Here is a 25737-nt window from a genome sequence, read left to right on the forward strand (position 1 = left end):
TTAGCTGTTTGACTTCTTGTTCTGCTTGTGGCTGTTGATCTTAGGGTACAGGAAACCAGAGCTATATCCGGAAGGCAGCTCTACTCCTTGGACATTGCTGTATGTTACTGTAATGCTGGGTATCTGGGCTGCAGGTGGTCCATGGTGAGGTTCTCCTTTTCTTTGTCCAATACCATTCAGGCTCTCACCTCTCTAAAGGATGCAAGGATTTAAAAGAAATGGGAAACACAAACATCTACAAGGAGATCAGGTTGCATCATCTTTGAAAAAGTGGCATATATTTAGATAAGCCAATCCCCATGACTAACTCAAAAGCCAACTTAAGCGATGGAGGAAAACGTAGATCTGAACAATTTTTTGAATGTTTCATGAATAACTTATGGGAAAAAAACTGTTAAACAAGTTAATGTACTAAAGCACAGACTTTGCATTTGTTACTTAAGAGCTGGTCTACTTTGGTAGACCAGACTAATGACAGCACATTCAACTATGAACAAAAGTGCAGTGACTACACTCAGACAATCTATGAATTCAATGAAGCAAGGAATCCCTCCATAAAGGGGGACTGTTTAGGTTCATTGGGGCAAGAGGTGATGTAAAATGTAGTGATAACAGCATGGATAGTTTGAAGGGGGAAGCAAACTAGAGAATGAAGTGAAAACAGGAATTGGGGGAAAGATTAATTAGCATTTTTTGACAATAGCAATGTTAGCTGTCACTTGCACAGGACCAAAAAATGAGAGTGTTAGGATGAGGCTAGCAATAGTTCATAAGGATCACTACTAACAATAAAGAGATACTTTAAGATGTTTATATTACATTTGGGTTAATACTGCAAAGATAAAACTGGCTTGTTTTCACCTGTCAACTCTTTTATTTCCCTATCTGTCAAGAATTAAGGCAAGTTGACTCACTTGTGGCAGATGTCAAAAAAATTTTATCAGTATGCTGTAGCTTTTTTAGACAGAAGAAGAAGTAGACACTGGCACAACATCTTACTGAATAGGTTATATGGCATGTTTCAAAAACTTACCTTGATTTCCTCCAAGTTGCATTTTTTAGATGCTTGGTACTACCCAAACCAGAGAACATTAAATAGTTAATGTCACTTTGTGCAGCAGTACTTGCCACAAGACTATGGCTATCTCAGAGGTACAGCCATCACAATGGCTGTCTCAACTTACTGTGTGTATTATTCATATAAAGATGGCACAAAATTAATGCTTCCATGCTCCGCTAAGGAAATCACAGACGTCATCAGGGGACCTACTGAATTCAAGAAAATATTCGAGTCCCTTGAAGAAGTTGGACTTAAGGAGAACCCTGTAGTACCTGTGTTCTCCTGCTTAGTTTCAGCAATGATCTACCCTTTGTGATCATGTTTTCTGTATTCTGCTGGGAGTATCATATGATTTTTGCATCTCAAAAAATAACTTAATTTGTGCTCAGAGACTGGGATTGTCATTAGTTTTTGTTCCCTCGGTTAGTTATTATTATTAACTATTAAATATTTAATTATTAAATAATTAATGATTATCAATTAATTAAAAGTTATTAAAATTAATTTAAAGTTATTAAATATTAAAATAATAATTCTTACAGTAGGTGTAGCAGCGTACTCTGTGACATTCAGTTCCACCATGGATATGTCATCAGCATCTACAGCTGTCTGAAAAATGAACACAGATAAGAAAGACATAAATGACATATAGGTATGTCACAATATTTTACATACGTGAAATGCAAAGTATAGGAAAAAGAAAAAAAGGGGACAGCAGAGGACTGACTGAAAAGTAGTGATATGCTAAAGACAGCCTTGTTTTTTACCTCTCACCCTATGTGTTCATTTGATAACAAATGGTGAGACAACAGAAAGATTGACCAAGTAATTTAGACAGTGAAATACAAATATTACTGAATACACACTTAAAACCAAACACAAGACAACATACCATTCAGATGCTAAGTTCACTAAAACAGCACCATTGCTTGTCAGAAATGCAATAAAGACAGCTGAATAATGAACCAGGGTGGAAATAAAAAGCTGATGACCTGTTACAGCCTCTAAGTCATTGCTCATTGTGTTAACTCATAGGTTATCCCCATCTCCTTGGCAGGAACCTTCATGATTAATTATGAGAAAACGTGCAGATTTGTTAACTTACCAGTTGTCAGAGAATTTAGATATTATGCAGTCTATTACCTTCTCACAAATCCCAGAATCATGGCGCTTCAGTTTAGGTTTGGCTCTTACGTCACTAGTTTGAGTTGTGTCTTTACCCGTTTCATAGGAAATCTGTCTGCTAGCAAGTTTGGAGAACATACTGGGGGTATCAGTTTCTGTGTCAGTACAGCCCTAAAATGAATACAGCAAAAACAATCACACTGGGTTCCTTAGACTTCTCTCCAATTCGCCCCATGAGAAGCAGTTTTACTTAGACAGAAATTGTAAAAGAGACAGACATTGTATAAAAGACATTTCACAAAAGTTATGCCATGTATGACTTCATAAAATCTTTGCTTATAAGAGGTACAAACAAAACTATCAAGTCTGTTGAGTCTAAAATTTGGCTTACTTTTTTTTTTTTTTCTCTCCACAGGATGCACTGCAAAATTTCAAACAAAATAGTGTTTCGTTATAGTCTATTGTTGAAACTTCTCTGATGCACCTCATAGCTCTGAGGAGACAGTGTTTCCACAGTAGTACCCAGCTAGGGAGCACAGATGTTTGGAGGAATTAGGGCCAGAGTTTCCAAAGTGGCTTGGGTGCAAGCAGAAATAAATAGAAGGAAATGTCTGGGGACTGCAGAATCACTGCTTTAGAAACATTTTGTTCCATGAAGGAGCCCTGATGTTATAAACTTTGTTCCAACTAATGGGAAAACAAAAAAATAAAAAGACAAAAAACCCCAACCCACAAGAATTTCCTAGAAGTCAAAAATTCTGTTCCTTTTCCTCACTCTGCCAGCCTTTTCACTACAATGAGGAAGAATCACAGAATTCCATAGACCATAATAAAAGAATGAAACAGTTAGTGGGGTTGTGATGAGCAGCTCGTGGCAAAATAGTTTATTTTCTGTTTGACAGTGTACCTTGCCTTAAAATGGGGGAACATAACAGTGTGATACACTTTCTTAAATTTTTTTCATGCAGCAAGGGTTTTTCATAAGCAATGTGTGTGCTTTGGATGTAGCTGCCATCAGATGAGAGTATATAATCACTTGAAAATACTCAAAACAATTATTGATACTTTCAATATTTGATACTTTAAATTATTGATACCTTGATAAACTTTCCCCAGGGAAGAAAATAAAAATCAGAGGTATGGAAAAACATGAACTTTGATGGAAGTGGAGAAATTGGCCTGATGAGTCTGTTACTGTTAAGAGAGAATCCCAATTAGCGGTGCTATACCAGAATTTTAATACGTAACAGATTGATAGTTCTAAGGAGGATCAGGATAATTTTTTCTGTGTAACTGTGGGGAAGGATAAAGGGGAACACAGAAGAAGGGGAAGGAAAGATTAATTTAATTTGGAACAGTGACAATCAAGATTGTATTTTCAGAAGCAGCTTTCTAACTATTGGGGAAGCAATGATGAAGATGAGTCTACAGCGTGAAGTGTCTCCAGACTGAAGCGTGTCCAAGGAAGATTTTTCAGAAGAGCTTAACAAAATATCCAGGAGGACAATCTAAACATATGTTTTCCTGCTGAAGCACAAGAGGTTGAGGTAGGCTATTTTCTGGATCCCAGCATTTTAAAAAATGTGTACTGTGCTTCCCATTCCATGCATAGAGTGTATTAGCACTTACAGTCCCATTTGATTGAATTTTAAAATGGAAGCAACTTTATTTTCTGAGCATCTGTTCTGGAGCTTGGCTCCTTTTCATTGCAAAGAACTGACTGGAAATTGTTTCTTTAGGATTTTCCAAGGTGCAGAATATCTTTGCATCCACAGGAGTACAAAAAAATTGCACAAAGATAATTTATCAGCTTACAGTTTGATGACCAGCCTTGACATAAAATACATGGCAGCATATGTACTCCTTTTTGAATTGTGAGTGTATGTCTAGAAATCTTATCGCTTAATTGAGCCACATATGGTGCAAAAAAACCCAAAATAAATTATCAGCGAGCATCAAAGCAATTTTGTTTGTTTGTTTTAAACTTGAGCCCTTCTTTCTGCTCTGTACTTCAGCTAAACTGATATTACTTACTAATAAATCAGAGTATTTGGTGGTCAAATCGAATAGTTAAGGGAAACGTATATTCTTGTCAGAAAATCTCTACTCTCTCATTGTTCTATACAAGATCCAGACTTACTCAAGGCTTACAGAAAATTCCAGACTGAAGCATGCAGATTGCTTGGAATTTTTTACTTTAGATAATTTTCATTCTCCGTTCCACTGTTTTACCTCGAGTATTAAGAGTTGATTTCCTAAGCAAAAAGAATTGTTGAATTGTTTGTATGGTTCCCCTTCCCCAGCACTGATAGTAGTACAAGAACACACAGTGTTACTGAAGGAGTCTGTTGTTTTTTTAAGAATCAGGATTCACTATCTAAGAGATGCAATATAAAAATGTTCCTTTTTTATTAGCCAGTTTTAAAACCTTCCACCTGAATGGTGGCTACTAGCCAGAAGAATTTAATTTTGATTGGACTGAGAAGTCAAAAGAATATATAGAGTACAAAGAAATTGAAAGGTCACTGTTAAAAACAACTGTCAGAATTCAGCGCTTGGCTGGATTACATACAATTATTACCTTGAGTATGAAAAAGAATCACCAAGAAAATTATGACTTTTCATCTATTTGGAAATTTCATTTAAAACAATTGCAATGAATTAACTAATGTGCTTAGTTAGTTAGTTAGTAATGTAACTTTGGGTTGCAAGAGGGAGCCTAAGATTCCAAATATTTCCCTGTTTCCAGCTGCTGTGCAAAACATTTGGTTTCACTTAGACTGGCAGAAGCAAGCTGTTGAGGTCTTCTGTGAGAATGATTCTGTAATGGATTTACTGATTTGCCTAAATCTCATGATTAACATGTTTCCAAATACAGCCCACTTCGCTTTCAGAAAGCATGATCTGTTTCATTACAACCTTGCTTTCACTAGAGAACTATTTAGTGACCAGCAGTTTCTTTTTTGTGTGTGTCCAGACTCCAAATCTGTGGTTAGACAAGTACATCCTAGAAGTATGATCAGACTTTCAAGGGTGCTCTGACTCTAAGCTTCCGTTACTTTCTAAAATTCCTGTTGTTCTATCTTTCCACTCTTCCTTCAGTGTCACAAACCATCAAGAATACAAAGATCTACATCCTGCTTTTACACTTCAGCCTTCTGTCTTTTATTTCACCTTGTCCCTCTACTTTCTTTGGAGCCCTTGTAATGAGCACCATAATGCATTTCATGTAAAGAATCTGCCACTTTGAAGGACTCTATATGAAAATGAATTACTTTGCAATTAAAAATGGATGTATGGGAAGTGTCTCCCTTACTGATTCACTGTCAGAGAGAGAAGACAGTCGCCTTTTTCCTTTCTGCAGCCCACTTAGCTCAGAAGACCGGCTGGTTACAGTCGCTCGTCTGGAGGAGGGATAACTGCTGAAAGACCGTGAGTCTTTAGGAGAAACTCTCAGCAGGGATCCAAGGCAAGGAACATATGTTGCAATGGCTGTTCTAATGGATGAGAGGTAGAACCAGTCAGATTTTTTCTGTTAGCACGAAAATTCAGTCATCATAAACAATGCATTTATTCAGAGAGATGAACTAATGCTGCACGGACTGAAAAATTACTGGGTACAAAAAGAGTTTTCCAGATATCCAATATCTCATATACAATCACCCTGCAAGACTGCTTATTCACAGTGTTCTGCAGAATCAAATTTATTGCTTGGCAGGGATAAGGGCATTAAAGTATAACTCTTCAAACTGAAGGGAGCTATTAAAATGATGTTTTATCTGCTTTCAGCTTAATCAGGGCAAAAATAAAATTCTGTCCCTTTAAACTGAACCTTGCAGAAGTACCATATAATGAATTATTTTAATCTTCCCCTAAGCAGCTATTCTAGCTTCCTCTTACACATCTGTTTGCTGGCTATCTGTAGAGTTGTACAAAGTATGCAGTTATATGACAGTATTTCTTTCTTCATACACAGCGTAAGGAAACTCTTTTGCCTAGCTTTCCTCTTCCTCCCAGCCTTCCCACTTAGATGTTCATGCCCACCTCTTCTCTATCCAGTTCCCCAGTAGGTCTGTGTAAAGGGTAAAACAACAGCATATATATGGCTTTGCTGCCGTCCATCAGATCTCACAGCCTACACTGAACTTGATATGGTAATGACCCTAGATGTTACAACTCAGAAGAAATACTATCTGAAATACGAAAGCTTGAAGAAAGGTGGGGAGGATGCACAAAATAGGGAAGAGGTGGATTGACTTACTGAATTGCATCTCTCACTGGCCTCACTTGTTAATTTAACAAACTGCTATTTATTTGGAACACTGACAAATGTCTGCATCTTTCATGAAGACTGTTAAAAAATTTATGGTGCCTTCCTTTGAGGTGGGAAGGTCTGTATCTTTTATCATGTAATCTGTAAGTACAGATCAGTATCCATAAACATCTCTAACTCCCATCTGCATAGTAATTTGTTCCAAGTACAAATTCCACTGACATTTTTATGGCATTGAGAAGTTTTCTTGCGCAGGGCAAGGCTGTCTTGCAGAGGTAAAATGAGCAGGTGAAGCGGAGTTTAGGTACTACTCCTAGAAGTGACAAAGTTACTGTCTGATTTTCTTTGCTATATTAAACATAGCTTATAAGAGTGAACTTACCTGTATTTGGGGTGAGAGATAGCATAAATGATGGGGTTATGGATGACAGAAGCTTTGGCAATCACAGCTGGTATGGAGTTCATGAAGGGTGTTAGGACGTGGGAATACCTAGAGTAATGCAAATGCATTATATACTTAGTATTGAGTTCTATGTCGTCTATGCAGTTATACACTGACAAGACAATGCTTTATTAGTGCTCCAGAGAGAGTAAAAGGGGGAGTTCCGTACCCAAACAGCAAGAGAACAAATTTTACATCCTTTGCTTGTAAAGATCAACACCAGCCTAATTGCATTTCTGAGAAACATGATTTTCTTGGGGCTTCTCTTGCAGCACTTCACTACTATGACTCAGGATGGTGGTAATTCCCATGTTGTTTACCCTAGGGACAAAGTCAGCCTTCAATAAGTGAATGTGCATTCATCAGTGTATCGATCTGTTCCAAACTCAGCAGATATACTTGCTGAGTAATATGTCACTAAATAGGTATGCAGAATGAGGCATTATAGGGAAAGATAACTAATAAATCTATTTTCCTATTCAAAGTTTATTTTTTGCCTGATCTGAACTAAAAAGTGAAGGGGAAGTATTCTTCTGAACTAAAGAGTGAAGGGAAAGTATTTTCAGGTGTCATGTTTCGCTCATGTGTTACTGTGACCATGCATATATGCGGGTGATATGACTCTAAAGGATAAAAGAATTACGACTGATGTCCATCAGCCATGCTGCTATCAGCCAGTTAATTTTTGAAGATAGCTTGAAGTGGGCCATAAGGTCTTGGTCAGAAGAAAGTCAATAGAACAGCTCAGACCAAAATAATAATAACATTTCATAGGCAGTTTCTACCAGGCAAATTCTCCATAGATCTGCTTAGAGGCTATGAAGACCGCTTCCTGCATTGGTAGAAAGAGTTCTAAGTGAAATGGTCCAGTAAGACAGACGTTCCTCCCAAGGATAACATCCTTTCTTTATCGCTGCTCTTCTTCCTGAGAAGGCAGTCTAAGCTCCATCTTTCAATTAGCCTTGAATTCCTATAATATTATGGGAGAAAACAGGTTTTCCTCTCAATCCTCTCTCAGAAGATGGTCTCTCATATGAGTGCTGCAAACAAACAACGAAGAGGATTGCATAAGTAGGTGGCAGCTCATCTTCCTGGTGAAGAAATTTTTCATCATACTATGGGAATATTTATGCTCTGTGACGAGGTGGAAATGGTTTGCCAATGGTAATACAGAAATTATTTTGTCAGCCACCTGAATGTTGAGATGCCATTTCACCTCTAATTTAAGGCTTTTCTCTGATAAGCATGTTCTCCATATACAATTTTTAACATGGTTTCTCCTAATTACACTTTTAAAGCATTGGTTAGAGGTGGAATTCTTCACAGAGTCTGGAGAACACACAACAGTATGACCTTGCTGGAATGGAGTTTTTGACCCTGAGATGGAAGAGAGAGTGCTTTGGTAAGACTGATGGAGAGTTCAGCTAACAGAAACAAACAGTGACAAAGGCTTTTGTTTACGCTAACCATTCCCAGAAAATACAACCTGTAGACCAACAATATTAGTGAGCATGACTGTGTGCTAGCTCAGTATTCCCCATCCAAAATATTTTCTAAAGGAATTAAGGTTCTTCCTTCATTTTCCGTATATTGTTGCTCTGTCAGATGAGTTGTCTCTAGTCCAAGACTATAGCCACAGACTCCATGTCTGCCTCCCATATGTGGCATGCAGTGATTTTATCTGAGTTCATTGTAATAAAAGTCCACAGAAGGCCTCAAGGCTTGGTCTATTAATATCTGAAAAATCCCAGAAGGATTGCCTAAAAGGCATAGTTCAGAAATGGAAGAAAAGCTGAATGAAGCTGTGTTGCTCACCAGATGTCTTCATGAGCAAAATTTGCAAATGCTCTTTTGTCACATACTGTAGAGTTAAAAACTTGTTCATTTGTTCACATTTTTATCAGTGTGAGACATGGGCTAGAAGTCAAGTTCAGCAGGCACTTGATCATCCTAAAGTAAATGCTGAATCGTATGGGACAGCCTGACAGTTCTGCATAGCTAAAATGCTTAGCTTAAAGCATCTCCTAATATTTTTTTTGAGGTATCTTAGAGCAAGTAGTGCTGCAAGGTAGCTGTGCTGCATTTCTTTGTCTTCTTGCTCTTCCTCTGTCTCTAGCTGGTCACATATAACCAGTGGTGGGTGTCCAGTATGTAAGTCCCCCTGTGATAGGAAACGGGACACTGGGACACATCCTAAGGATTCATGTTTCTGTGTGAGGAGCCTGCTTACCTTCATGGAGAAAATGTTTGCTGCTGCGTGGAATTGCCCCTCTGGATACAAAGGGAGAGAATCCTCTTCTCTTAGCATTTTTTTTTCTAAAGCGTAAGATTTTAGAAGTGCTGTGTTTAGGAAGTTTCCTTCCTAAGCTATGTTTGAGAAGAGGCCCTGCAGTGGCCTCTTCCTTAGGTGTGTAACAAAAATCACCCCTGCCTCCCAAAATGCTCCATCATAAGTAAATTTATCCTGTGTGTCAATTTTAGGAAAACCTACTTTTTATTTCTGACTTGAAAAATACAAATAGAAGTGTTTTGTACTGTCATAGGAGTCTTCCACTTGAGGATTTGCAGTTGATGACTTTCTAAAGCAGATAGGCACACCTATTTTACAAAGGCTAAACTGAAGCACAGGAAAATTCATGTTAATATGGGAGAAATATCCACATGGAGCCAAGGCATCCAGACTCCCAATCCGTTACTTTCACCTGGATTGTATCAACTATAGCCTGGTGTCAAGCTATGTACAGATACTGTATTAACAGTATCATGCTTTTGTTGAATTACTGTATAAAATGCTGACAATTAAATAGATGAAGAACATGCTTAGATGATTTATATTTACCATCTTTTATATCCAGCATCAAAAAGCTCCCCAACGCAAGTATGTACTAATTTTGAACTTGCTTATACATGTAAGGAATTTCAGCAGTTTGATGTAACACAAGAAAATGAATAGACTTTTGTAAGTAAAAGAAGTGGAGAAAGAAAAGAGAATCAACCCTTGGGTGGATCTTTTTGGGCCCCTTATTTAGCATTTTGGTGCTAAATAAAGTTCAGATAGTTCAAATATCCTAGGATAGAGAACCTGCATTCAGAAATCATCAGCACAGTAATGTTATGTTGCCAGTAATAACCCTCCTGTTTTCTTTTTTTCTTTCTTTTTTACTTTTTTTTTTAATAAGTCAAACTAAGAAAAAAATCACAGTCAGCATGTGCATTTGTTAAATGTCACTCCTAAATATGTGAATGTTTTGGATGCACTTCAGGCATTAAACTTGACAGGTAGCTTTGACTTTCATCTGTGTTTTACAATTTCACACCTTTTGCTTTCACTGAATATTCCTTTGCTGATACATTCATAATTACCCAGCAAAAGCTACCAGAGCAACAACAGAGTATGGTGACCAGGAAATGACATAAAGCAAGATGATAATCAGTGCAATTTTGGCCATCTTCCACTCATTTTTCATCCTCTGATACTGTTTCTGGAACTCTTTATTTCCATGTTTACATCCAAACGTCTGAATAGACCTAGGGGAAATAAACATACAACAGCAAAAAAAAGGAGGTAGGGAGTTGAGCAAATAGTTTCATAAAATGGGCCAACAATTACTCTTATGCTTGTTTATGCTAAAAGTCTTGCACTTTTAATGTGTTAAGGTATGTATGTGACCAGTCCTTCACAATTCAATGCACTTTTGTTGGAGTAATCAATGGCAAAATTCACATGTGCTTCAGTGAAGAAAATAGTCCTGTACCAGAAGAATTTCCACATAAATCAGGTATTGAAGCCAACTGAATAACGCTATACTAAATATAGTTAGAGAAGTCTTTGCTTCCCTGGGTCCGATTTTGGTACCTTACTCTTACTTGGTACTTCTGAGCTATGTGACTACATATGCTGATATCTACAGGACAGATATCTACAGATTACAAATATAGTGGCAGATATTGGCCTTTATTTTTACAACAATAGTTTTTGTTTCAGAGACCTGTGATTAAATGGTTTACCTCTTTTTCACCCTTTGTCAAACACAGAATTTGTAGTTTAATTCCATCTGTTTTTCTGTGGAATAGTTGTTGATACACAGTTGTTAGGGGTGTCTAATGTCCCCTTAGTATTTCTTTTGGTTGCTAATTTCTGTAGTCCTTTCTCATGCTTCAGATTTCTCTTGCTGCTACTCATTCCTTTTTCTGCATCATTATACAATATACTGAACAGCTCTGGCTTAAGTTCAGGAATGGCCCTCCTAAGGATCATACTTCTTACCATGTTGACTATTGACAGAATTCTTGCTTAGTTTCCTGTCTCAGTCATGCATACAAATTAAAAGTGAAAAACTTCCCAATTTTCTTCTGTTAGTCTTTGTTTTAAGGAAATAAGCAGTCACTTAAACAGAAGGATAAAAACTTAAGACTGTTGGCTACTTACTTGTTGGCCTTCTTGATAGCCTCAAAGATAAAGACATAGCTGTATATGATAGCAATCAAAGGAATGAAAAAGACGAAGCAGAAAAGCAGCATCGTGTAGGCACGGACTGATGGTGTGAAAGTCATGTAGTCCCAAGAACAGGAAGTCAGCAGACCCTCGGGAATATATGCACCTAGAAAGAAAGACAGGAGAAGGCATAAGCCATGAAGTGGTTCTTATTCTAAGTGCAGAAGTTAGAGAAGGATGCTCAGAATAACATAGGATTTAGTCTATTCTTTTAGAGGGAAAAAGAGGTTAAAAGGATACACGATTCTTCATTTAAAGCACTTCCTTTTATTTTCTTTTACTCTGTTGCCCTATTGTATTTATGTTTAGCAGTCTAAGGCTTCAGATTAGAAAACTGAATAATTTTGTTTCAGTTCCTGAATATTGTTTAAAGCTCAACATAGTCAAAGGGCATCTCTCCAAATACTTCAGTGGGTCTTGGATCAGACTCGTATTGTCTTTAAATATCTCCATTTCCTGTCAAATTGCTGTCTTCCCAAGGAGTGAAATGAAACTGATTGTTATAGCTACCACTTTTTTAAGCTTGTGCAGATGAGAGAAATGTACTGTGCAAAGGAGAGAGATTTATTGTGTAGATCAAATTAATTTTGTCATGAAATAAAGCTGAGTACAAGTAAAAAAAAAATCATACATACATAATATCCTGCCTGAAATAAAATATAATCTCCTTAAAGGAACTGTGTCAAACTGTTAACTAAAGAAATTGTCAACAGCTATGTCTTTTTACCTTTGTACTTTAATTTTCACTGTTTACAGTGATATTTTCTGTTGAACTCTTGAAAATATTGTACCAGATGTGCTCAGATGCATGGGTACTATTAGAGTCTAATTAGAAGATAACAACACCCTTCAAGCAATTGTTCCACCTTCTCCAATTAAGAATCTAGAATCTAAGACTATATTGTCTTTTTGTTGTTCTAACAGCTCCTTATTCAACTAAAGGCTGCTGCTCCCAGTATTGCAGTTTGCCTGCTTAAACATGCTTCGTGTTTATGGGGGACCAGAATGACAATAACAAGTCAATAACAAAAGTCTGCTGAATTTCTACTCAGTAACTGAGTTTGTTGCAACATCCTTTGGGAAAATCAAACATTGCTATGTTCTCACGTCAGTTGAGCTGACACATTCTCTTCTGGAATTACGGAGCACAATAATGGGCTGGGGTTTTGAATAATGAGTTCATTCTAACTTATAGACTGAAACTGGTGACTCGTAGGAAATGAGTGGTAGTGAGGCGGATTCAAATGAAGAAGAACAACAGAAACTCTCTTTGTTACAAGTTGCAGGGATCAAGACGCTGTGTGTGTATTCCAATTTGCAGGTGTAAAATTCACATTTACAAAACCAAATTAGTTAGTTATTACTAAATGCCATCCTTATTGGAAGCCTTAGTGAAGATACCAATGGCTGAATGGAGCATGTGACCAACACCTAGTGCAATTTGCCCATCTAGAACACAGTCAAGACTTACTGAAGATGTACTTGCACAAAATACTCAGACTGTATTCCTGTTTTATGTGACTAAAGAAATTTAGATTGACACTACTATCAGACACTACTAAACAGCACCTTTGAGGAGGAAAGAGGTCATCAGAAAAAAACACAAATAAATTTGTTTCACTTTTATATTGTTGAATTTGGTTCAATGGAAGTAGGTAGGGCATAATAGGCAGGTGCATCCTTCATAAATTTTGGCCTTGATTTTATCTACTGTTCTTTATTCAGTAAGTAATGAGCTTAAGGAGAAGTGCCATTATCATATAATATGCTGTAATACACACTGGATTTTTTTTCTTTTGATTAGAGATCTTCAGTTTCAATACGTATTTTATCAGTTTTCTTCAAATTGATTTATTCAAGCCTAATATGCAAGCCATTAATTCAGCCCTCTTCTATACCTGTAATCGGTCTTGAATCCAATGCTGTGAGGGAAAAAAAACTTTTATTCCATTTCACTTACTCCATCCAAAGAAGGGTGGGAGGCTCCAAGCCAAAGAGTACAGCCAGACTCCTACCAGGATGATTAGGGCCTTCTTCTTAGACATCACTCCAACAGAAGCCAGAGGTTTTGTGATGACAAAATATCTGTCCAAGGCAATCACCATCAAAGTGATCATAGATGTAATGCCAAAAAGAGCTCCGCAGAAGGCGTACAGCTCACAGCCTTTCAATGAAGATGAGAAAAGTAGCAGTGAAATTAATCTACCCATGCTAATTAATTTCTGCGAGAATTCAAATCTGTGTTTCTTGTGAACTAATGTCTTCTGGAATTTGTAAAGCAATGGAACTTCAGTTTTCCTGCAGTTGTAATGCTATTTCAAAGCTGCTGTCTGTCTTGCTAATTACATTATCCATGAAGATAAACTTCAAAGATTTTGTTTGCTTGAATTGCTGGAGACAGTGATACTTAACATATTTGCACTCATTTATTTCTAATGTTTCTAGTGGGATCATTTCAGCAGTCCGTTAATATCTTGTTTAACTCCAGTTTTACTGCAGCTCCCATAGAAACAGCTAACAGTGGGTTATAGCTACTTTGATATCATGGAACCATTTATATCTCAAGGTCAGTATAACTGGAGTAAATATGCAGACTATGAATATATTAATAAGTGATTTTAATTATTCAGACAACCTAATGATTAGAAGTAGGGGTTTGGTTTGGTTTTTTATTTTAACATATATGCAATTGAACACTTCATGGAACTAAAATAAATGTGCTTTTGGTCATCAGAGATCAAAATAGCAACATTACTTCTCTGACCTTCCTCTCTGTCAATACCTGTTCAAGAGGCAAAGTCTAGTCTTCCTCTTACTACAGTTACAGAGGAAGAATGAAAGCACCTTCATTCCACATGTTCTTACTGCACAGGAAATGTTCAGTTAATATTTCTGTTGTGAAAACTCACTTTTGCCAGGCTTTCTTGCCTCGCTTTGCCAGGTGCAAGTCCCAGAACAGGTTACTTAGAAGAGCTGTTAAGCTGGTGTGTTGGGAGGTGGTGCTTCTTTGTCATAGGACTGTGCCAGTAACTAAGTTATGAGATGACTGGGGAAGAATGCTGGCAAGAAGACTAGTCCTGTGCCTTATGTTGCCAGTGTTGCCTTTGTATCTCATATATGTAATTTTCCTCTCCAAGGTGGGAATGTATTTATTGCACACAGACAAAAATGTTCAAAGAAACATTTGTGTCAACATTGAAACAGTGTTGAGAAATGTTCTCCACATTGCAAGTGCACCCAAGGATGAGGAAATAGTACATTAACTGCCACTATGGTAAGAACATACTTAGTAATTTCTTAGAAAGAATATATACAAACCTTTCTCACCAAAAATCCAGCGTTTGTGGAGGCTGTTGGTGAAAAAAACTGGAGACTGCGTAATGGACATCAGGAAGTCACTAATAGCTAGATTGATGATGAATATGTTGGCTGGAGTCTGAAGGCTCCTGCTCCTACAAAGATCAGAAGGAATGTTGCTAAACACTGCTGCACTGTTAATAACATTGTTACTCTTTCCTGTGAGCCTTGGCAGCTTCACAAATACCAAGGCACACTACATAGCAAGCTAGAGCAAAGTGCTTCTCGTTTCCCTCATGAGAGAACATAAGCAAGGCTCGGTTTTACACATTTATACTCCTATGTGCTTTAGAGGATTGTTTTGATAACCAGCTCAGTGATGGGGATAAATCATAATGTTCTTTAAATATTCTGACCCAGTGCACTGCATGTCCACGATTAACAGGAAATTAAAGTTGATGTACTCTATGGATTTGCTGCATCTGGATTGTGTTAAGCAGGGGGAGAGGAGGGCATTTTCCACTGCTGATAAGATCAACAGTGACCTCCAAATACCAGGATTAAGCAAACTTGCTATGTACTACATCAAACATTTTGGTTTATATCAATTTTTCTTTATGACACTCATTTCACTGGCCCAGACACACAGACCAATAGCCAGCCTTCAGTGTACCCTGCCTGTATATGTTATTCATAGTATTACAGTACAGTGTTTTAAAGGGTATACATAAAAGCTCAACTGAGAGCTCCTCAGTTTGGGGCTCAGTGTAACTTTTTAGCTCCTTTCTCAAATTTTCAGTCTTAGACACAATTGAAAAATACCAGAATAAATGATGGTTCTTTGCACTGATCCAGAATCAATCACTAGGACTACTGTCCCCTATCTGTCAATTTAGGAGCAGGGAGATATTATTAGTAGATGCTTATGGGCCACTTATATTTGTTCAGTAGACTGCAAAGTTACTGAACATATTTCTGTTTCAGGCAGCTGGCTGTCTTACAGTTTGCCATTACTTGAGACTGCTTTGTAGGCATCTGATGTGTTCTCTGAACTTCTGATGTACTTGTTACTTTGCTATCAGTATCCCTTTCTGTCTTCATAACATCTTCAAATGAAGGCAAGCTGTGTCCTCCAGTGGAACTGCAACTGCCATGACTGGATTTCCTGTATGGGACCAGCCAAACAGCTGAGCTAGCTCATGTACTTCATCCTTACATGTCTGGTCAGTATGCCAACACCTTTTCTGTTCTTAAGGCCATGTCATTCACACTTAAGTGTTGGTATCTACTCTGAATGCACATACTGAAACCTACCGTTTAATGCACCACATATATATAAGCTCAAGACCCAGACTACTTTCATCCACACTCCAGTGATTTAAGTTAACACAGCCAAATTATCATATAATTGCTATTATTTTGGTTTATTGCAGTAGTGCCTGAAGGCCGAACATGAAGTAGAAGCTCAGTGGCCTGGACATCATGCCAATGCTCTGCCCCAGTATGACAAAACAGAAACATGAGTGAACAGGTATGGTGAAAATATCACATTGTTGTTGGAGATCCAATTTCCTTCAGATATAAAAGTTGGAACATGGCTTTAGTTAAAAGCAAATAAGCCAAGCCACCCGCCTCACCGGGATACCGGGGGCCCCTCCCGCGCCCTTTTATATATATATTTTTGTGAAAATGTGAAAACAAGAGACATGGCCAGTAAGGAACAGAGTGGAAAAAGAAACTGAGTAGTAAGCAGCAGGAGGAAGGAAACATCTAAAATAGAGAGGATATGTGGGAGACACAGGTGGAAAACATCCCATTGGTCCAGTGCAGACACAGTTCAGCCAGCAGGAAAAAATTCACTGAAAGGTTTCTGCTTTGGCTGCTTTTCTATTGCTTGGCATATCTGGGTGATTCTTTGCAATTTTGCTAACAGTTTTGCTGTGGCTATGGTTAATGGGAAGAAGTCAGAGGGAAATGGCAGGTTGCCACTTTTTTTCTTACAGCAATGTCTCTTGGTGTATTTTACTATGTCTGCATAGTAGTCTGATAGTATGCCTGCGCTGCATTTGCAGAGCACAGTCAAGGTACTGTTAAAGTTCATAAATTTGAGTATTTTAAAAAAATCCAAAAGAAAGATACCTGCAGAAAGCATAGATAACCAGGAAATTACCCAGAGTTCCTGTGATCCCCACTATAAGAATGACTACTCCAATTGTATAATGGGCATGGTCTGGGACATCCACTGTAGGAAAGGCACCAGGAACATCTTGCACTGTCATCTTCTGTGGAGTAAACAAGAGGTCAGGTATATGTCAGACTTTACTGAATAAGCTGGCATATGCTTCTCTAGAAGAGGAAATGGTCAAGAATGCAAAAAGACAGCAAGCAAAAAAAGTCAGAATAAGCTAACTGCTTTCAAATTACGTTTAGTGTTGATCATCTTCAGGGGATAAATATGCCATCAGAAGTGCCAAGGTCCAAGGGTGGTTTATATGTTTATTGTTGATTTAGAATTTTGGTGAAGAAAAGCAATCTATTCTCTCCCAAAAGAGATAAGGATATAGAAGAGAAAAAGAGAGACAGGAAGGGACCCTTTTTATTGCATCTGACATCAAGTAACGCAGTACTTAACAACAAGTAAGTTTTCTGTAGTTTTCATTTCAGGAAAGTTTCTGTACCTATGAAGTATGATTTCTGTTGTCCTCTGACATCACTGGCTAGACGTCTCTAACTAAGTAGAAATGATCTTCTATGGATAAACATGCATTTATTCCTTTAGTAGCATGGCTGTTTCATTTCTCCCGCTGAATAACACTGAATTGCCCTCAAGACTTAGTTACCAAAAGCCTGGCAGCACTGAACAAGAATCTTCTGGAAACTAAATTAAGGATCAGAAAAACGAAAGCACAAATACTTTATACCTTATGCTTGGTTTCCATACCAGTTCTGTTTTCACTCTGCACTGAATGAAGGTATTTTGCTCTCTGTGAAGTATGTGATAAAGCACTTGATGAAAGCATTTGTGTCTTAATCAGCTAATAACTCATAGCAAAATTCAGTAGCCAAGTCTGAAGACTACAGCATTTTAAATAATAATTTTAAAATATTTTTTAGTTAAGTATCAGGAGCCACAAACACATTTAGGCCAAGTGACCCCTGATTAGTAATGAAGCAAACAATAAGGCTGCACCCAGGAAGCAGGACGACTTGATAGAAATTGAAGAGGAGGGAAGAATAGCTGTCCAAACTGTCACTGTTCTGCTGCCTTTTGGTATAAGGTCAGGCAAGGAGACTTAAACACTCACCTCTGTGCAACTGCCACTGTCCTAAACATGTCTTGGCATCAGCTTCAAATGGCTAATGTAGGCATGAAAAATACAAAGCCCCATCTTCATTCATCTGCACGGACAGATCCTGTCTCCATAGCCAGGCTTTTCTCATCAAGGGTGGCACTCACTCTGGAATGACATGCCACGACCACTGCTTATAGCTCAAGCCTGCAAGCTGCAGCCATGGCATTCCTCAGCTACTGAGCTATGAGAATCATACCAGGGTTGAGAAAAGCCCAGGAAATATTTTGAATTCTTTGTAGCCTGCCTACTGTGAATACTGTCAACCTAGGATCCAGGACAAGGGAGTTGCCTGTACCAAGGTCTGTGCCTGTACCAAGCTTAAAGAATGCTTTGAGGCTGGATATGTTCTTTCCAATCACAAGTAGTGGCAGGTGGTGGTACAGCCATCATATGCAGTCATTCCCTCCCAGGAAAAGGAAGGGTGCTGGTAGGAAAGGATGAAAGTGTACAGAGGTAGTTATGAAGTTCTCCCTTTTACGCTACAGTTGTGTTAGTAGTTGGCATTCACCGTTAGAGTGCAATTCAGAAATGCCTTTGACAACATCCCATTTATCAAAGGAAATTTCAGACAATAGAGGCAGACATTACTTCTGAATATGTCTGTGAGATTCGGCTGAAGTTATTAGAGACAGTGTGTATTTAAAACCAATGTGCCAGCAGCAAGAGGTGAACCCCAGGAGTGTCTGGAATTCTGGAAGAGATTGTCTTTGCTTGTGTTCTGAAGATCTGCCCACAGCAATTCTCAACAAGTAGAGCGTGCTCCCTGGGTTTCTACATTAGCAGCAATGAAATGCTGGACAAATACTCTGATCTTAGAGAGAGAAAATGTAGCTCTGGCTGTTATTATAATTGGAGCAAAATGTTAAGGTTGATACTCTAACTGAATGACAGTATCATGACATTTATTGTTCAGGTTCCTGCAGCAAAGCGTAAGCTGGCATCACATCATCAGCATCAATGGGCATCTTGCCTAGGTAGAAATTGCTGTGCTTAACACACTGCCAGTAAAATAGCAAAAAAAATCCCATACTAATAGCAAGAGGGGAGAGGGAGTCTGAGATAAAACTATTTTAAATAAACAGTTGGTTTGTTTGGGTTTTTTTCTCCTTAGCCTTGTGGCTAGAACATTTTTTAACTGCTGTTCTACAGAGAGTTAATGTTGGTTATTAATGGAATGGAGATTTCTGATGTTTTTCCCTGTAGCTATCCATTTAATCAGAACTGGATCGAGGTAACAGAAATGAAGCAAATAAAGGAGCTTGTTTTGGCTACAAAGAACAGATTAAAATGGCTTTAATTTGAATTAAATTTGTGGAGGACTAAGGACAAGGAAAAATTTAAAAGATAAATATAAATACACAGAGAAATCACAAGAGAGGAAAGGTTATTTAAGGGACAGTAGAAGACTTTACAATGACTTATTTAGGAATGAAGCAAGTTCAGAGTCAATAAAAATGTCAAATGTGAAAAAATAAAGGAATAATATTTATATTGGAGCAGTGATAGGACATAAATAATACTAAATGTATGGGCAAAGAAAAGGTCTGTGGCAAAGAGGAATAAATTCACATTTTAGTTTGGACTTCCTGTAGGCCTGGGGTTTTTACCACAGGGTCCAACTCTGGCTGTTCTCTAAGAGGAAAAAGTCAATTATTAAAAAAAAGTAATTAATTTCACTGTTTTTATGGGAAATACAGATCTGATTCAAAGCTTCTTTAAGTCAAAGAAAGGTACTAGTTGACTGACAAGGCATTAGATCAGGCCTAAGCACTTCAAATTCATCACTAAGTTGCATAGATACAGCTTCCTTACTAGAACATGAAAACACATGCTTGTATCAAGGTCAGCTCTAGATCTTCTAAGAGAATTGTAAGTGAAAAGAAAGGACAGGGAGAAAAAGATAGTGCTTGAGGAAATCAGGTCAGCAGGATAATCAAGAAATCAGACAATTCCCAAAGGTTTTCTCTATTCAGTTTCTCCAGCAGATTAACCTTTCTTAGTCTCTGTCTTCTGTTGTCACCCCGTGGTATGAGTACTTGGTTGGCAGGGGAGAAAAAAAATCCCACTGTTGCAATCCCCACGGTAGCAATTGTCCTTTGAGAATACTCCGAACAACTATTTCAATTGCATTGGTAATACATAGCATTGTTGCCTTGCTTGCTTTTCTGTTCAGCCTTCTTTCTATAAACACCTCGTAATGAAGATAAGAAAAATGAACAGGCAAAACCAGCACTTCATTATTTCTCTTCCAAGCGATATGACAACAGTTTATTTAATGTAACATGGTTCAAAACATCACCAAATGCACAAAGAAACTGAACTAGAAGCTAAGAGGTTGGACATTTTCCAGTGGATGGACAATGAACTACAGCTTTCCGGAGTCAACAAATAAAGATGCTTGTACCTGAGGCTCTGGACCACTGGGTGCCAGTATACCCACAGGCCTACTGTGCTGTGGGTGGCTTAGATCAGTATTAATTCTGTAGGAAACAATTCATTGGGAAGCACCAACTTCCTGACAGTCGGTCAATATAAATGTTGCACATTTCTGAAGCAAGCAAACAAAATCATCATGGAAGCTGTGGAGGACATCAAGGTAGTAACTGTAATGTAACAAAATTTCTTCACAGTAAGTACCGAGGGTCAGTTGGAGAACATAACTTCTAGCCAAGGGTGGCATTTTAGTCAACCTTAAAAGCAGGTTTTATAATATTGTTTGGGTGTATATGAAAACTGGCCTTTTGCTAGAACTGTAAAAGAATTTGTGTTTTTAATCTCTGATAGGCATGTCATTTATTATTTATTTACACTATAGTTTTGCAGAATCAGATGGATAATTTTGGTCCGGTAAGGAACTTGGGAAGCACCACACTGATTCAGACCAGCATTCCTGACAAAACGCTAGCCTGCCTTTAGCCATGACTGGGTGTTTCACAGAGCTGTGAAACATGCATAACAAACAGTGATGTGGGAATTTAATTTTCAGTATAGAGTCTTAGCAGTTGGTTTGTACCCTAAAACAGGGTTATTATCCCTTTGAAAAGATAATCTTAGTGGAGGATGTTTTTATCCTCCATGTATAGGTGTAATCCTTTTCTAAATCCTACTCTATCATTTGCCTCAATAGAGTCAGTGGCAAGAAGTTATGAAGTTGCTCTGCGTTAGTGTATTTCCTTCCAGCCGGTTTAAGTGTGTCCTTGTGGAAACACTAGAATAGAGGGAAAGAGCTAGGCTTAATGCAGTCTGCCTTCTTAAAATGCTCATTGTTCTCCCTAAAGGAATGCTTGTCTACTGCCTACAAAACAGCTAAAACAGAACTGACCGTGTTTCCAGTTGTCATTCAGTAAACTTGACTGAGACAAACTTGCGATGCTTTTTGGGAGTTCGGAGAAAAGGAAATATTTGATAGATAAATGTGTCTAAATCCCTGCTGGTTTGGCCTTGTCCGTGGAGGCTGCAGCACAACACGAAGCCTTGTTATTCTATATTTATGGCCTGCTGCCACAGCTGGTTACAAGGGAGGCAGAATTCTTCCTGGAGGGCCAATCTGAGGAGCCAGCCTGCTTCTTCAGGAAGAGAGCAGTGCACAGTCCCTTCTGCTAAGGCTTGGTGCAAGCAAATAAGGGGTAGAAATGAATCAGCCACAGAGAACATCAGTGTAGGGCAGAACTTGTATTTCACCATGAAGTTTGTAAAGAGCCTGCAAGACACTGGTCTGAAGAGAGTTAAAAAGATAAAGGAATTCCTTTGCAGTCCAGGACAAAACCACAATTCCTAAGTGATTTGCCCAGGTTAGAAGGAAGCCCAGATCAGATATAAAACCCAGGAATATTTGATGCTTGCATCTGTTCTGTCTTGGGAATCTATTACACACATTTTCCTAAAGAGAAGGTTTTCTAAAAGTTACTTCATAACTGATTAAAAAAAACCCCAAACCAACCAAACCAGCTCACCTCTGAATCACTTCTGGTAGAAGACATACCATTTTTGAAAGTCCAACCCTCCCATGCCCAGTCTCATGCCGACATCATGAGAAAAATATTTGTGTATAAGTGAAAAAAAGGACAACATGCAAAGAACACAGTTCAACTATTATTGGGGAAAAAATCTGTTCTTTTTCAGAGTAAGAAAAAAATCGTATCACCAAATTACTGTTCACTTGGAGACGTTGATTACTGGGATGTTTGTACTGACGTCCTACTAAAGCTAACAGTGATGATGGTAGGAGCAAGGCCATGCATGTAAATACTTGTACAGAATATAAATCATATTTGATATAGCCCACTCCTCCCAATGGCAACAGTATAAAGCAAGGTTTAGATTATACTTATAGGGAAAGAAGAAATCCTTATAAGGTCATTTGGGGATTTGAGCAGTCCCACATTGATTCTGGCAATGTATCCGGTTTCTTTGTTCTTAATTTTCCTCCAAACACAGGTAATGAGGCTGCTTATTTACACAGTATGACTTACACAAGCAATGGTAGTGTTAGGCCTTTTACATTACAACAAACCATATAGTTTAGAAAAATTACCAGAACAGAAATACCGTAATTTCTTAGGGTTTCTAGGTACGGTGTTTGTACTGCCTACCTACAAGAGGCCTCAAACAACTGATAGCACTTATTTTTCTTCACAGTTCCTTGCTCTGATTTCTGAGCTTGCCTCTGTAGGCACTTGCTCTGTGATGACAAGCAGCACAAAGAGGAACGTAATCCCACCTCAATTATGGTTTTAGCAGGGTGACGCCAACTGCTAAGCCCTCTTTCCTGTAGGCAGCAGGGCTTTCCATAGATGATGTTTGTTCTGTTGAGCAATTTGGATAGCAGATTTTGTATCCTGTCTTGGGGATTTAATCTCAACCACAAGCAGCACATATTGCTTTCAGTCCTGAAACTCTCTTAAACCAATCTTTGTGTCAAATTAAAATGCAAAAGTTTGAAAATACAGTCCCTTGACCTAGGGAGAGGAAACGGACAGCTAATTACCTCTTTCAGCAGGATAAGGAAAAAATCCATTTTTAATTTTCCACAGTAAATCACTCTGTCCCCAGCATCCTTTTCCATTTTGCCATGCGCTCTCCAGTTCCTCTTCTCCCTCCCTGCTGTGTTCTGCTATCCTCTTTCATATGTTATCCATCTAATTTAGTTTGTAAGCGCCTTGGCGCAGGACGCTTCTCAGTTTATTTTCCTATAATACACTGTGCACATCCAAGTTTTATTAAAAAAATAAATAAACAGACTGCATTTTTACTATGCAAATAATAAAATATTTACTGGTCCTTCATTATAAATTAGGATCAAACTGAAACACCCAATCCAACATCCTATATGCATAAAAACTTTTGGAGTGTTTGAAACTTGTACACAATTTTTAAGTATCCACTGTGTTACGTGGGCCATGCCAAAATACCTGGTGTGACCACATCAAGATTTTAAGTTGAATTTCAGATTTTTAAAACTTTAAAAATTAGCTTGGGTCATTTTTTTATTCTTTACTTTTAAACAGACTTCCATTTAAACAGCAGGTGAACAAAACTTTGTAGTCCTAGTACTATACTGAGATACACAACCAGGAAGAGGACTTCTGAACTCCTTTGGTTTGGGGTTGTGGTGTGGGATAGAGAATATTTTCAGTATGCCCAAATAAAGTCCATCCTGAAGTGTCATCAGAACAGATTCTTACCTTCACACTTCTAAGGAAATTTTCTTTCTGTTTAGTGTTTAACAGCTAAGAAAGAGCTTTGATAGAACTTACCTGGGAAAACCTTCTGAACAGCTCTCTTGGGTAACCACAAACAACTCTTTAACATTTACATAAGCATTCCACTGCACTTACAGACTATTAGAGAAATGACGGGGATTTCCATCTTGAATAATAACACAAGAGAGCATTGTTTGAACTGCTAAACAGCTGTTTAATGCACAAGAACATGTTTTGATAGTTTGCAACATATTTGGTGTACTGTGCCATTAGACATTCCTCCCTGTCTTCTGCCCATGTAACTCTGCTGAAAAACACTGCTTCTACAGTCCTTTCTGCAGTAAATAAATAGTTAAAGAAATAAAAAGAAGATTTTTAAGTTTTCATTATGTTGTTCATTATTACATTACAGCATTAAATGTGTACATGCACCTTAAGTGGCCATTTACAGTTCTATAAATGCCAGCTTTGCCAGCAGAAATACTTGCTACAGCTTTTAGTGACAGAAAGCACTTACTGTTGGGGCTCTAAGAGGCAGGTCCATCAGTGTGTAGGCATTGGCTTCCAAGTCATTCCATGCATTGAAGGACTCCACAATTTTGGTGCCGTTGGGGTCCTCAGAGGGACAAGAGATCCCCCTTTGAATGGGCTGATTGTTCAGATGAACAAAATCTAAGCAAAAACGAAAGAAAAGCTCTCCTCTGAATTTAAGTCAGCCAATTTACCTTTTTTTGTGTGTGTAAAGCAGACTGTCAGATGCTCTGGAATAAGGTGAGATCCAGTGCAGAGTTTCTCACTAGAGCTTCAGATTGCTTCACTCCATCTTCAGCTTAGCAAAGGGCAGCAGCAGTGGCTTCCATTTAAATACAGGAGATGGCAGGGTCCGCACATGCCCAGTTTGAAGCTTGTTCCATCCAGATTCCAGCTTCACTTTAATGACAGTATAAAACTGATGCTCACTGAAAAGTGCTGTTATCTTTTTTGCCTTTGACAGATTTATGTCTGAATTTTAATGCTATATCCACATTATCCCTCTGTGAAGACAAAGAAGTTAAAAGGTTGACTTCACTATCTGTCTTAATAATTAGACCTTGCTGTTCATTTTCACTGTATTGGTGAATTAGTTTTTTGTAGTCTGCTTTTAAAGAAGATGTATGTGTACAGTTCTGCTGAAATTGTCCGAACTCTAATAGATTCTGAAATTTAACAATGTGCTTGCATGCGGTTCTGTCTTGTAGAATTTAGGTCACAGTTATTTGTTGGTCCACTTCTAAAAATAAACAAAAAAATAGGGATAAAGCCCACTGACATCATCCTTTCCTGCTCTTCAGTTTAAAAAAAAAAAAAGCACACAAATACCTTAGGCAGAGAACAGCAAATAACCACTTGTTTCAAGAGATGTCTGCTTTTTTTTAAGTTGTGTTTAGTTAGAGTGTACATGAGCAGATTCTTATTCACGCAAATCTTCCTTTACATTGCACTGCGGAAAGAGATATGAATTGCTGTATTCCCAGTTGAAGGCTGGTTTTCACTGTTGTAAACTGAAGTTTAATTGCAATAGAGAATTAGGCACAGTGTGGAAAAGCTGTTCTAGCAGATACCGCAGCTGAATATCACAGAGTTTAGGCCTTCCACCCACCGTCAAAATGACCCTAATGCAAGCTATTAGCTTCATTGCAGTTAGTAATAAAAATAGATGGTGTGAACTGTTTCTGGAAAGCCTTTGTGAGAAGGCTGTGATAGTAATGGTGGGAACTGTATTCCCTCAGCTCGGCACAGATTCCCCTTCTCACGTACCTTTCCTTAAATTATCATTTGCAGTACCTAGCATTTGCAGTACCTAACCTTAAACTGAGGGAAAAAGGATCATAGTTCTTGAACAGGAGCTGTGCCTTTATATCAAAGGCACTCACCTATAGTGCTGCAGATACCCTTTCCTTGATAGTCATTTAAGGAAGGTAGCATTTACCTTGTGTCACCAGGCCACTAA

General features: G+C 38.1%; 1 protein-coding gene and 1 long non-coding RNA gene across 3 annotated transcripts in view; one reads left to right on the forward strand and one right to left on the reverse strand.

Moving 5' to 3' along the window:
* OPN4 (opsin 4) lies at positions 1 to 24291 on the reverse strand. Its single transcript, XM_075504133.1, has 12 exons — positions 24265 to 24291; positions 16832 to 16974; positions 14714 to 14847; positions 13356 to 13559; positions 11330 to 11501; positions 10264 to 10428; positions 6841 to 6948; positions 5502 to 5682; positions 2204 to 2356; positions 1601 to 1669; positions 1034 to 1072; positions 1 to 192 (listed from the first exon to the last, which is right to left on the reverse strand). Exons 1-12 carry the CDS (start codon positions 24289 to 24291, stop codon positions 1 to 3), a joined length of 1587 nt encoding a protein of 528 aa, XP_075360248.1.
* The window catches only part of LOC142410953 (uncharacterized), a 61110-nt gene that overhangs the window by 17729 nt on the left and 17644 nt on the right, over positions 1 to 25737 (forward strand). For both annotated transcript variants that reach the window (XR_012776071.1, XR_012776070.1), the window contains exon 3: positions 3568 to 3732. This is a non-coding gene — a long non-coding RNA (uncharacterized LOC142410953). The remainder of the gene's footprint in view (positions 1 to 3567; positions 3733 to 25737) is intronic.

Source organism: Mycteria americana, chromosome 6 (genome assembly GCF_035582795.1).
Source record: "Mycteria americana isolate JAX WOST 10 ecotype Jacksonville Zoo and Gardens chromosome 6, USCA_MyAme_1.0, whole genome shotgun sequence".
Taxonomy (NCBI): domain Eukaryota; kingdom Metazoa; phylum Chordata; class Aves; order Ciconiiformes; family Ciconiidae; genus Mycteria; species Mycteria americana.

Coding starts and splice junctions, on each gene's coding strand:
- OPN4 (XM_075504133.1), bottom strand. CDS start 24,291: ATGGACCTGCCTCTTAGAGCCCCAACA. Junction 14,848..16,831: donor GTTATCTATGCTTTCTGCAG/GTATCTTTCTTT, acceptor TGATCTTTGTAG/GAGCAGGAGCCTTCAGACTC. Junction 10,429..11,329: donor GCTATCAAGAAGGCCAACAA/GTAAGTAGCCAA, acceptor TATTTCCCCTAG/GTCTATTCAGACGTTTGGAT.